General features: G+C 46.5%; 1 protein-coding gene across 1 annotated transcript; it reads right to left on the bottom strand.

The window, feature by feature from the left end:
* Nucleotides 1-7,625: 7,625 nt before the first annotated feature.
* HSPA2 (heat shock protein family A (Hsp70) member 2) lies at nt 7,626-10,049 on the bottom strand. Its single transcript, XM_072339078.1, has one exon. The coding sequence runs from the start codon at nt 9,919-9,921 to the stop codon at nt 8,017-8,019; it is 1,905 nt and encodes a 634-aa protein (XP_072195179.1). The 5' UTR covers nt 9,922-10,049; the 3' UTR covers nt 7,626-8,016.
* Nucleotides 10,050-13,486: the final 3,437 nt, after the last annotated feature.

The raw sequence follows: 13,486 nt of genomic DNA, 5'->3' as shown, positions 1-13,486 counted from the left end.
ATTCCCTGCTTTCAGCTCCTATAGATCTCGGTCATTTTTGCAATGCTTTCTAACAGTGGAAAATACTCCTGAAAGCAGCACTGCAATGTTCATGAGCACATGGAAGGGCACAGGGACAATCCAACGCAGGGAAATAGAATGTCCATGTAACAATCCACTTGCTGTCCCTAACTTCCCCCCTCTTTCTATAGCTGTCCAGATGATGCATCTGTTCTCCAGTAGGTACTCTGTAAAGGCTTATCCATGCTAATGAACTTAATCCAAGATAAGCAAGGACCTCATATCACTCTGAAAATTCAGCTTTGACTTTGCTTTCTACAGCTGCCTATTGTTGGGGTGTTTTTTTTTTAAACACACAATTGTGTATGTTTTGTTTCCAGTTGCTATCGCAGGCTGCCAAGTACATACCTATGACTTGGCAGCCAAGTTATATATTTAAGAGGATGAGAGAAGAAGGTCTGATAGCGACCTCAGATTTCACCCATGGCAGCCAGGCAGTACTATAGGAAGAGGGGACAGTGGGAGATATAGAACTAATGGCTCAAAGTGCAGGGGAGACAAGCCTTCTGCTGTGCTGGGGGTGGGAGCAAACTGGCACAAAAATCTCAGAAGAAAGATGGGAAGAAACTAAAACTGAGAACTACCTGCAGAGAGAACCACTGGGCCTGACAGGGTTACTGAGGCAGGAGGCTGAGGGTATTCAGGCACCAGACTGTATTCTCCTTAATGAGCACTTGCTGTAAGAGATCAGTTTTCCATGGCTAAATAATGAGCTAAGGATGCAGAGCTGAGCACCAACCATCCCACCCAGGCTGATCACCCAACTGGATATCAGTCTGAGAGAAAAATAATAAGCCTGGCTTTGAGTCACAGCAGAGTATCTGCTGGATTCCTGCTCCAGCTGTTGTAGAAGTTGGATTAGCTACAAAATGAGTGAGCAAGAAGATTACAGGAAGAGAACTTATGGTGTGATGGTTGAAACCATTGAGGCCTATACAGGGAACTGATTTCCATATGGACTTCAGTAGCAAAATTCCAGGCAAATCACTTCAGCCCACATTTAAACCTAATGACCACTATTTGCATGATCTTTTCTTTCAGAACAAAGGGCCTTGGCTTCATGGAAGTCTGAAATGCAAGACCGAGTATGCACAGCTGTGGCCAAAGTCAGTGGGAACTTATTTGTATGTACAATACCAAGCAGTCTGATAAAACAGTTCCTGGGCATTTATAGTGGAAGACCCCATAACAGGCAGATGGTGTTTGGCTTTTGCTGTTTTATCGCCTGTGTCACATCTCAGAGGTGAAAGCTAAATGGAAGATGCTGGGAAGTATTCACATGTGGTTGTGATGAGCTGCCCAGGATGCTCCTTCAGAGCTGGGGCAAGACAGCGTGTAGTAAATAAGGCAAGGCAAGCATTGGATTGGGACATATTACTCTCATAGAGAGCACATGTTGTCCATCCTACTCACACGCCAAGCCTGGTGTCCTATAGGAAAAAATAAATAAATCTGTTACCGTGTAATTAAAAACTGGGTTATGATGCATAAGCACAAAGAAAGCAAGAAATAGGATTGCTCAGCCAGTCGTAATTTCAGCACTTGGTACTTTCCAGCCTGACTTTGCAGCATTAATGGGCTTTTTTAATGTTGTTTCTTGTGGTGTTTGTGTCCGTGTGTCCCAGTAGCTGAGAACATTCAGCAGTACACATATGGATCCAACCCTTGGGTCTATCTAATGTTTAATTCAGATATCACACCTAGAAAATAAACACATGCATAAACTCAGCAAAATATCACTGACTCACCGGTCAGTCATTCACTTTTTTACCTCCTTTTTTCTTCTTGCTGTGCCAACCTTGTCTTCCACAGCCCTTATACTGATTTCCCCCTCTCTTCCCAGGGGCAGGTTAATGTTAGCCCTGATTTCCTGGTAATGTTAGACTCTGCCATGCATACTTTAGACACAAAAATACAGAATTCAATTCCACAGTAGGTAATACTTCTGCCATGACTATGCCGTTTACCTGCCAGCTACTTTTAGCTGCTCATTAAAAGCAGGATCCCGTGTATGAATGGAATAATGTCTGTAGGCATAACAGTGTTAGCACTGGTGTGATTTTTCACATCACATTTGTGCTAAATTGAAGCTCCTGTTTCTTTGTTTTTAGCAATTTGCATTGCTTTCCTCTATCAACCCTGCAGCCTTCACTCTCATTCACACTCTTCAGATATCCAAAGTAAATCATGATGAGAGCTTGTGTCTGCCCAGTGTCTTACAACACCAACACCAGCTTTATCCCAGGCTCAGAGTCCTATGGCCCAGCTGCCTGCTGTGTTTGGTGACAGCCACATCCATGGACACAACCCTGCCCAAGATGCTTGATAATCAAAGGCAGAACCAGCTGCCAAGGCCAGAATGAAGTTCTAAGGGAAATCAGAGCACGATGACTGCCCTGCACAGCCTATGGGAATACAGTCTGCACTTGGAAAGCCAGAAAAACCAGCTGCACATTCTTTTCATGAAATCCTCCCGCAGTTACTCCCTCCACACGAGTTTTATCAGATGAGATTACTGAACATTAGCACTTGTCAGCTGTTTTCATGCAGCTAGACGTTTGCCTTGTGCTCCTAACAATGAACCTTTTGTTATTAACACACCTCTTACAGAAAGGAAGCAGCATTTAAATGTGCCTCATATTCAAAAGGCATTCTCAAAAACTGGATTTTGACTCAGTATTCTGAGGTGCTCAGAAACCTGTAGAGCTTAACAAAGATAGCAGCAGCCCAGGATCTACTTCGTATTCAGGGACTAATGACATTCTTCTTGCTGTAGGATGAGGAAAATAAAATAGTGATAATTTAATACAGATGAGACGTTCTGCATTCAATATTGTGAGCTTTAAAAATGATTATTATGGAGAACTTGATTTTCAGTTTATTGCTGAGAATTTTTATCCCATTTAGGTCTTCTCATCTACCTGTAGTGCCAGAGACAGGACTAAGGACTCGCTAGCATCAGCTACCTGGAAAGATGTTGTATTAGAACGTTTGCAAACGTGTTGTGAACGGGGTCTGTAGGAAAACCAGGAGTCCGCCAAATGAGGAATAAACATGGTTTTGAAAGAAATGTATTTATGTGTTTAGGTACAGCCTGGCAAGGAAAAAATAGTGACTTTCAGCTATGATGTGTGATTGCTAGACTGTCAGTTCTGCTGACATTTCATGATATTTCATGATGGAAGGCTATCAAAACCACTAAATCCATGCAATCCATGCATATATATATGTATACACTTGAAATAGATTCTAGTCTGTGATACATAGCATTAGCACTTCTGGAAGTGGTTTTGTTCCCTTAATTCTATTCAAAACAGATATTTAACTGCTGGCCTGCAATCATTTGGAGCAGTGGCATTTAGACCTGTTCCAACAAACAGGGTACAGAGGCAGCGCTGCTGACTGCTGCCTTAGCACGAACAAGAATGACTTCATGCCTTTTTGCCCGGGATGCCACAGAGATCTGTCAGCTTTTGCACAGGCCAGCACATAGAAAGGAATTCCTGAATGATGGGAGCAATGGAAGAGGAGCAACAAATTTCTATGCTACTTCTGAATTTATTCAAGGAAAAAAATAAAAATAAAAAAAGACAAGCAAACAAACTAATAAACAAAAAGACTTCAAAAGTGGACTGGCTGCCATCTCTAAAATGCCGGACTGGCGCTGTTATTGGGATGACAGGAGGAACCAGCTTGTCCATGTCTCCACCCTACTGATGCAGGAGAGAGTAAAGACAAATGGGTCATGCAAGGGCGGATCAGGGGTTTTAAATACTGCTGTTTCATATGTGGAAGTGAAGTATGTTGTCGCATCTGGAAATGCTGGCCTGCCCAACTATATACTCATTACTGTGCTGCAAGTAAAATCTACTCCAGAGGCAGGCTGCATAAGTATATGGATGAGAGCGGTGGTGAGATGTGATACCTGACCCACATAGGTGTGCTAGAGAAGCTTTACAAGCATAACTTGTTTTGCTGTGGGGTAGGGAGGGGTGGAAACTTTCCTGTGATGAATAACTACTGAACTTAATTTTGCTGCTGTAAGACCATCCACATGGTTTACTGGTTTAATATCAGAGGATTCCCTTGCACCAAAGTACAGTGTCCCAGATGGGGTCAGAGAACACACCACCGTGTTCTATAGGGAAGCTCAAGCCAGGCACAGGGCTGGCTAAAGAAGAAATTTGGAATATCTTTTAAATAACTAGAGCCCAAAATGCTGTTACATTGCAATGCAAGACATAAAAAGACTCTTGATAAATGTGTATGCAGACAGGGGTTGAGTTCATGCCTTTTAATGTAATGCTTCACACATACACTGAAAAAAAAATGGTAGGACTGGAAATGTGAATTCCCCAAGCACATCTGCCTTCAGCCCTCCCTCCTATGCACCCATGGCAGTGGCTGGCAATGAGGAAGATGAGATTCACAGTGCAAACCTGTACTGTCACATCTCGCAGAGCCATCATCCCTTGGGTGCAACCCACAGCGCCAGAGAGCTTTGAGGAGATCCTCCTGAAGCACCTCAGAGCTTCAAGGAGAACCTCTCAAATAAAGAGCAGGCATTTCCCAGGAGACAAGCTGCCCAGCCCACGGGGCTCTCCACAGTGTCTCCCCAGAGATAAAAGCAGGCTGCTGGGGTTATATTGGCTCCTGCCTTTGAGATGGTATCACAAGGGCAAGCAGGGCCGCGGCCTGTCTGCTAGGCCTCGCTGCAGGACTTCAAACAGACGCTGTGGAGGTGGCTGACTCACCAGGCCAGCCGGCCACAGCCAGTTCCAGCACGTCCCAGCTTCCCCGCTCCCTTCTCTCAGACTGTGTTTTAGTCATTTTTTCATTAATTTCTTTTTGTTTCGGCTTCTGGGCTTCTCTTTTCTTCACAGCAAAGATGGTGAGCACGGGGAGCGCAGAACTCACTTGCATTGCGTTGCTACATGCCTGCTGCACAAGGAGCAAGGCGCTAAGGTGCTGATAGGTTTTAATTTGGGTGATTAAATTCTCTGGGATTAATGCTAGGGGTGTTCCTTCATATAAAATAATGCCACTTATATAAACCTCATCAGCGAATGCAAGGAGCCATCAGAAGTTAACTCCAAAGTGGCACAAGTGCTGTAAGTTATAGCCTCTCTATAACCTTCTTATGGGCTTGGCCTTTTGCACAGCCCCATTTGAGAGTAAGCAACATTCAGAAACGCAAGCCTGTGGCTCTGGTGAAAGGAGGTGACTTTCCCTGCGAGTCAGGGCAGCACAAAGGATGAGGCACGCTGAGCGTGGAAGCAATGAAACTGCAGATTTTAGACTAGATTGTTTTCCTAGCATTGCCAAACTCGTTTCAGACATGCAACTACTGCACAGTGCTGTAAGCACGCACCAAATACTCGCAAATGAGGAGCAGCGTTTTGCCCTTTGACATCTACTTTAGTTATTTAAGAAATGGAGGGGGAAAGCTTATACACGCTGGAGTCAGTGGGAAGTCACCACTAACTGCAGCAGAATCCTTTTCACCACGCAGTAAGCTCAGTGCACTGAAACCAACTCGAGCTTATTCTTTGTTTTATAAATAAAGTAGACCAGCGCTCTGAGCTCGGAGCTCTTCTTGCTTTCTGCCTCTTGCGTTTTGGGGGAGGGTGTTCACCTATTTGAAAGGCTCCTTTTGTGCCTGGAGGCTTCAAATCTTTGTTCAGTCGTGCAAGCAGGCAGAAGTTTCTCATCCTTTACACACTGCACACAGTCTATGTGTGCCCAGACTAAAAAGTATCACTTTTTCAAGGCAAAATATAACAATCATCATAATAAAAAACAACCCACGGTTGTACAGACTCCAGCATTCACCTGTTCACATCCTCAACGCCTGTAGTCCTTTAACCCCAGCATCTGTACAGAGGTTCATTCCTGGGGGCTCTGCCCCACTGCTGAAGTGCAGGCACAGAGCAGAGGGAGCGAGGTGAGGGAAAGGACAGGTGACAGAGCAGGCGTAGGACAAACAGCCTGCTGCCTGCATTTAGCTAAATTAGCCCTGCAATGCATTTAAATAGACGCTTGGGAAAAACAGCAAGAAATTGTATTTAATAACTGGGAGGCGACACTGAAGAATGCACACCAAGACCCGAAGAGTAAAGGAAACTATGTGGCAAGGACAATTACAAGTCAGTCAATAGAAAAAGTAGTTAACTCTAATTTACAACGACCACGGGGACTGCCTAATCCTTACCGACGCCCCAAAGCAGTGGGGCTTTAGCTAGGAAGAACACAACCGATGCGGCATCACCGTTTGCAGCAACAACTTGTCAGCTGCAGATGATGTATTGGATATCGTTATTTATCCGGTTGTTCCTAGGGAAAAAAAGTAATCAAAAAGCCACGGTGTCTCCTACATTCTCGGGGTCCTATATATGCTACAGTGTGGAAACCAAGGGGTGGATTGCCAGCAAAACGCCGCGTATATAAACGTCAAAAACACACGGGCTGATTATAGCCTTTTGAGACTTCACTTAAGCACTCAGCAGGTGCTTAAGTTGCGGTAATTGACTGCTGGAGTGGTACTGTGATTGTCCTGCAATTTACATATGAACCGTTCAATAAACTTTAAGTGGTTTCGAGTAATTTGAGACAACAGCTGATCAAACAAGCTTTTAACAAGCTTCTCATTCCAGTAGCGACTGCAACCCCTCTCCGTAGCCATACGAAACAGAAAGCCGCAGCCAAAGCTTGGCAAACCCACCCCATCAACCGGACTTTTACATGCAATAAACGCTGCGCAAGCTTATTTTAACCTGGCACTAACAAAGCGTTCTATAGGGCTGCTTCCTATATCACCAGTATGCCTCAGGGATCGAAGCTCCTTTGCAAGCTCTCCCCTGACCAAGAGTCACCCGACCAAAACCTGCTCGTTTCCTGCAGCTGCCCCGCTCGCTCCTCCAAGTTCCATTTTTTTTTTCCCCTTAAAGGACAAGGCAGCTCAAAAAGTGCGTATCAGCTCCTCCAGCACAGCTCATTTAGTTTCAGGCTCCTCTGCCTTCAAACACTGCGGTTTTCCTTTCCGTAATGCAATCAAGAGCTCTGGAGACAGTCTGTAGGAAAACTAGACAGGTTGAACTACTACAAAATTTGCCTACGCTACCGACTTCGACATCCCAACTCGTTCACTATTCAGCGCTAACAGCGCAACGAAATCCTCCGCAGCTTTGCTTTCGATCATCTTCAGCACGGGAAAAACGCACTCAGAAAAGTAACAACAGCTCCGCTTGTGCGATTAACCCGAAAATAACCGGGCAATGCATTAGACCCGGCTGTACTGAACCCCGCAGCCAGCGAGCAGAGACCCTTTTGCTGCCCTTGTTTCCACATTATTTGGGTGGAACGCACATAGCGAGCCGCACTGGCCCCCCCGTTGGATTTCTTGCCAGCCCAGCTCTGAGACGGCACAGGAAAACCTCCCCTTATCCTCCCCCCGGAGCCCCTTATCCCCCCCTGGAACCAAACCCCACCACCCCAACCCCGCTCGGGGGTCTCCCTCACCACCACCCCAACCCCGTTAGAGAAAGGAGAAAGATAAGTTTCTGCTTTAAATAAATTTTATTTATTACCAAAATTTCCAGAAGCTGCACTTGGCATTTCTCAGCTTTCATCATTTTTCTGTTGTTTTTTTTTTCCATGCATAACTTGAAACTTGTCAACTGCAACAGTCGAGTGGTTACTTTAGAAGAGACATTTAAACAAACATCCAGAATACAAGTAGCTGTATCTGAATTAACAAAACTTCTCTATTACTAACCTTATAAAGCAGGACGTGCCTTCCCTTTTATCAAAACCAAGCTGACAGATCTGCCTTTATACACACCCAACAGAATAAACTCTGTTATTGGCAATGACGTTTTTCTTAAACGTTAGGAAAAAAATATATATAAAGCAAAGAATGGAGTGACTGTCCATAAACCAGTCTATAGTTGAGTCCTTTTAATCTACTTCTTCAATGGTTGGACCACCGGAGCCACCTGCCCCAGCTCCTCCAGCTCCCTGGTACAGTTTTGTGACAATCGGGTTGCAGAGTTTCTCCAGCTCTTTCTGCTTGTGTTCATACTCTTCCTTCTCTGCCATCTGGTTTCGGTCGAGCCAGCTGATCACCTCCTGGCACTTGTCGAGCACTTTCTGCTTGTCCTGGTCGCTGATCTTTCCCTTCAGTTTATCATCCTCCACCGTCTGCTTCATGTTGTAAGTATACGACTCGAGGGAGTTCTTGGCTCCCACCCTATCTCTGTTGGCTTCATCCTCTGCTTTGTATTTCTCTGCTTCTTGCACCATACGGTCAATATCATCTTTGCTAAGGCGACCCTTGTCATTGGTGATGGTTATCTTGTTCTCCTTCCCTGTACTCTTGTCCACGGCACTGACGTTCAGGATACCATTAGCATCTATGTCGAAAGTGACCTCGATCTGAGGGACTCCACGGGGTGCTGGGGGGATGCCCGTTAGGTCAAACTTGCCCAGCAAGTTGTTGTCCTTTGTCATAGCCCTCTCACCTTCATACACCTGGACTAGGACACTGCTCTGGTTGTCTGAGTAGGTGGTGAAGGTCTGCGTTTGTTTGGTGGGAATGGTGGTGTTACGCTTGATGAGAGCAGTCATCACTCCACCAGCCGTCTCAATGCCCAGGGACAGGGGGGTGACGTCCAACAGGAGCAGATCTTGCACATTTTCAGACTTGTCTCCCATGAGGATAGCTGCTTGCACAGCAGCACCGTAAGCAACTGCTTCATCTGGATTGATGCTCTTGTTGAGCTCTTTGCCATTGAAGAAGTCCTGCAGCAACTTTTGGATCTTAGGAATACGAGTGGAGCCCCCCACGAGCACAATCTCCTGGATCTGGCCCTTATCAAGCTTGGCATCTCGCAGTGCCTTCTCCACTGGCTCCAGGGTACCACGGAAAAGATCAGCATTGAGCTCCTCAAAGCGGGCACGAGTGATGGAGGTGTAGAAGTCAATGCCCTCAAAGAGGGAGTCAATCTCAATGCTGGCTTGCGTGGAAGAGCTCAGAGTACGCTTTGCCCTCTCACAAGCTGTACGCAGCCGCCTCACTGCTCGCTTATTGCCAGCAATGTCACGCTTGTGCTTACGCTTGAACTCTTCTACAAAATGGTTCACCATCCGGTTGTCAAAGTCCTCCCCACCCAGGTGGGTGTCCCCAGCTGTGGACTTCACCTCAAAGATGCCATCCTCGATGGTAAGGATGGACACATCAAAAGTGCCCCCTCCCAAGTCAAAGATGAGCACATTCTTCTCTCCAGCCCGGGTACCTTTCTTGTCCAAGCCGTAGGCAATAGCAGCTGCCGTGGGCTCGTTGATAATGCGCATCACGTTAAGGCCAGTGATGGTACCAGCATCTTTGGTAGCCTGGCGCTGGGAGTCATTGAAGTAAGCAGGCACTGTGATAACAGCATTCTGTACCTTTTTCCCCAGGTAGGCCTCAGCAATCTCCTTCATCTTGGTGAGCACCATGGAGCTGATCTCCTCTGGGAAGAAGGTCTTCATCTCGCCTTTGTACTCCACCTGCACCTTGGGCTTGCCACCCTCATTCACCACACGGAAGGGCCAGTGCTTCATGTCCGACTGCACCGTGGGGTCATCATACTTGCGGCCGATGAGACGCTTGGCATCAAAGATGGTGTTGGTGGGGTTCATCGCCACTTGGTTCTTGGCAGCATCCCCGATGAGGCGCTCTGTATCGGTAAAGGCCACATAGCTGGGCGTGGTGCGGTTTCCCTGGTCGTTGGCGATGATCTCCACTTTGCCATGCTGGAAGACACCCACGCAAGAATACGTGGTGCCCAGATCGATGCCGATGGCCGGCCCTTTGCCAGACATGATGACGGATTCCTCTGGTCAGTCACTTGCTCGCTCGCGGTCACGTCTCCGCCTCCCGCTCCCGCTGCTGTCTGCGGCGCGATGTGCCGTTGCTGCGCCGCTCGCGCCCTCTTTATAGCCGGCTCAGCCTTCTTCTGGAACCTGCCAGAACGCTGAGGACCAATCCAGACGACCGACTGCTGAAGCTGACCAATCGCCTCCTGGACTAGCCGAAGAGCGCCCGCCTCCCGCCTCCTGCCCAATCAGAAGCGCGGCGCCCACTCGCCAGCCCCTCCCTCTCCCGTACATTGCAGCCAGATCGGGCTGCTTCCTGTTTTTTCTCGATCCGTCTCGCTTTCTAGCGTACGCCCCTCCCCTCGACCAATCACAACGCGCGCTCCTCATTCGCCCCGCCCCCTCCCCTTAACTCTGCTAGAAAGTTCCAGCGGAGGATAGACGCGATGCAAATGATTGACATCGGCGTTATCCAATAGAGGCCAGGCGGCTCTGTGAGGGCTGTGGCGGGTGGGTGCTGCCTCTCGGGGCTTGGCCCGGCCCGCTCTGCATTCGCTGCTCGTAGTGTTTGTAATTCCTGAAAGTTCACCCAAACGTGTCACGCCGCAGCCAGCCGCCAGCTGTGGGGAATTTACCCTTATTTGGTCGCAACTCACACAACTTCTCCCTCCCCCCGCCATCCCCCCGTCCGCAGACCGCGCTCTGCTGCCCGCCTTGCCCCTTTCCCCTCAGAGTTGCGGGGTCGCGGGCCGCCCCCCGCCCGTGGCGACCCTTCGCAGGGAAGCGAGAAGCTCGGCGCTCCTTCTGTGGCAGGAGGCAATCGGAGTGATATTACCGCAGGGAGCGGGGCTGAAGCAATGTTCAGCCTTACTTTGGCGGGCTGACAGCTGCATCCCACAGCGATCCCCTACAGCCTGTCGCCCTCGGCACCCCCCGTGTTTCTGTTCTCCCAGGTGGGAGCCGGCCCTGCAGGGTGGCTCCTGGCTTTCCCCTGTGGAAGAAGCGGAGCGGCTGGGCGCCCTGTTGCTGCCTGTGGCTGCGTGGTGACCATTCTTGAAATGTCTCCAAATTTTTGTCTGTTGTGCTAATGTAAGATGTCGTCACGCCCACATTTAGCAGAAGCGATGAGGACATTAACTCGGAGCTGGGCGAGGGCTTTGGAGAAAAGCATGAAAACCTGCCGTGCTTCCTCCGTGTTATTCCTCCTAACTTTGAGACAAACACTTCGAAAAATTCCAGTTATAGCAAAGAGAGCAAAATAGCATACAGAGATCCCTCTTCCCCTCATGGATAGCCACGTTAAAAGTGCAGCTAGAAGTCTGCTGGACACAGGCTTTTTGTGTTACGTGAAAGGATTAAATGCACTGTTTAAGGCATCTTTGGTTAATTTTGTCTCCAGCCTTTAGCATTTTGTTGTAGCAGCTCTCACAGCAAATGTTACAGTTCTTACCAGAGTGATTTATGCCCTTGTAGTTATTACATACTTTCAAAAACAGCCTTGCTTCAATTAGTGGCTTTTCCAAAGCTTTTTTGTGTGACACAAAGTTTCCACTTCTTTTTACGGAGCCAGTGTGTGTGTAGTTTGGGGACAGAAGGGCTTCAATTTCTGATGCTAAATAACAAACATACTTAGATAACTATTATTCTCCCACAGGTCCCGGTCCTTTTTAATACAGAGGTTTTGACTTTGGAGAAATCCAGAAGAAATCAATGGAAAATGGAAGCTGTCAGTCTCAATACCTCCAGCCGGAGCTTCTCTGTGCATCCCATACGCATATTCCTTGGATGGGAAGGGTGCCGATTTCTCTTGTAGTCAAACCAGTGACTGATTCATCACTAAACTATCTCTTCCTGTAATTCCCTGCTACTTCATTCAGCTGATTGTATCTTAGGGAGCAGAGATAAGTACCAGAGCAATACAAAGAGAGTTGGCTGATAAATTCAGCTTCAGGTGAAAAATAGATGTCATTTATTACTTGTATCCTTCTGAGGGCTATCCCTAGGAACACTGGTGATGCGTAACAACCCTGTTTTGGTAGATGCAGTATGAACACAGACACTGTTATTTCAGAGCAAAAAGAGGATTCTTGCCTCAAAAACATATGTATAAAAAGAAATGGAGAGAACAAATGAATCAGGAAACAACGCAGAAATATTGATTAGCATAATTAGCAGGCTTTGTATCAAAATTAATTTGATATCTCATTTAAATGTATTTGTAATCAGACAGATTCAGAAGTGAGATTTCTTGAATTTGGCCAAAAGCTTTTAATCATGTTGTAGCAGCCCAGGCACAACAGCTCCAGACAAAACCTGCTTGGGGTGGTGGTTCCCTTTGTCCAGTCACTCATATGTCCCAGGTCTAGTTGTGCAGATACCCAGATGAGCTGATAACCCACTAAAGAGCTGCTCGTAGTGACTGGATTACTGCTTACCCTATTACCTCCAGTCCTATGTATTTTAAATTTTTAATTGGAGTTTCACAGTAGTAAATGTGGAAAAAACATCTTGGAGGAGCACATGAGCATACCATTTTAATGCTAATAGTGTAAGTCGTGGGCAATCATGGACAATATCAGGAAAAATCAAAAGATCTGTGGACTCAGGCTACCAAATACTTAATTTAGCCCCCTGCAGAAGTATTTCTTTTTCAGCTGAGCACACAGCTGCTGTTTTCTCCTTGTACAACAACACCTACAGGCCTAAGCTGCTTTTTAAACTTTTGTTTCCAAGCAAAAATTGATGTGATTTTGTCATTATTACTCATCTCTTACAGGTGGCCTTAGAGAAAGTCCAGTCTAACTAGAGAGAACAGCCACTAGAACCTCATTAGACTTATTCTCTCTTCTCAGCAGAGCTATTACGAGCCTCCTTTTTGTCAGCACTTCTCTTAAGACTTGCAGCACAATTTGTGCACCAACTCATCTCTACAGTCATCTTCTCATATGGGAAGAGCCAGAGGATTTTCTTTTATGTTGCTTCATATGCAGTCATGTTACAGGTGAGCCAAACAGACTGGTTCAGAAATTAAAGAGTGGGTTTTATGCTGAGGACACAAGTCTGGTTTTCCTTTTAAAGAAACATCTGCTGGATTCCCCGTCCTAAATCTGTAAACCATATTTCCCAGGACATCCAGACAGTACCTCTGGAAGTACACAGGCCCCTTTCTGATGCACTTATTTGTGTTCAGGATCGACCACACACCCGTGTCTCCTGCTTGGCAGTTACGCAATATGCTGTAGGCTATTCTCCATTACACCACCCAGACAGATCTAGAGATGATATTTAGACTTCTGTGAAGCAAGAGCTGAGTATCTGGAACGGAACTGAGCACTCAGCCCATATCCTTATCTTGATAACAGGAAGATATTTTTTTCCATATATTTCATAAGGCAATATAGTTTAAAAATAGGATTGAACACAAGTTACAGTTTAATCAGACATCAGCTGCTTGGTTCATAAAGATAATAAAGTTAAAACACGATGGCCTGTCATACACAGGAGTTAAGGTCTGATGATCAGAACGCCTTAGATCTTAAATTCTGGAGACTATCAGCCATTTGCAAAACTA

The sequence above is a fragment of the Excalfactoria chinensis genome, chromosome 5, assembly GCF_039878825.1.
Source record: "Excalfactoria chinensis isolate bCotChi1 chromosome 5, bCotChi1.hap2, whole genome shotgun sequence".
Classification (NCBI taxonomy): Eukaryota; Metazoa; Chordata; class Aves; order Galliformes; family Phasianidae; genus Excalfactoria; species Excalfactoria chinensis.
Note: the sequence above shows the minus strand (reverse complement) of the source record. Positions and strands in the feature narration are given on the sequence as shown.

Coding starts and splice junctions, on each gene's coding strand:
- HSPA2 (XM_072339078.1), bottom strand. CDS start 9,921: ATGTCTGGCAAAGGGCCGGCCATCGGCATCGATCTGGGCACCACGTAT.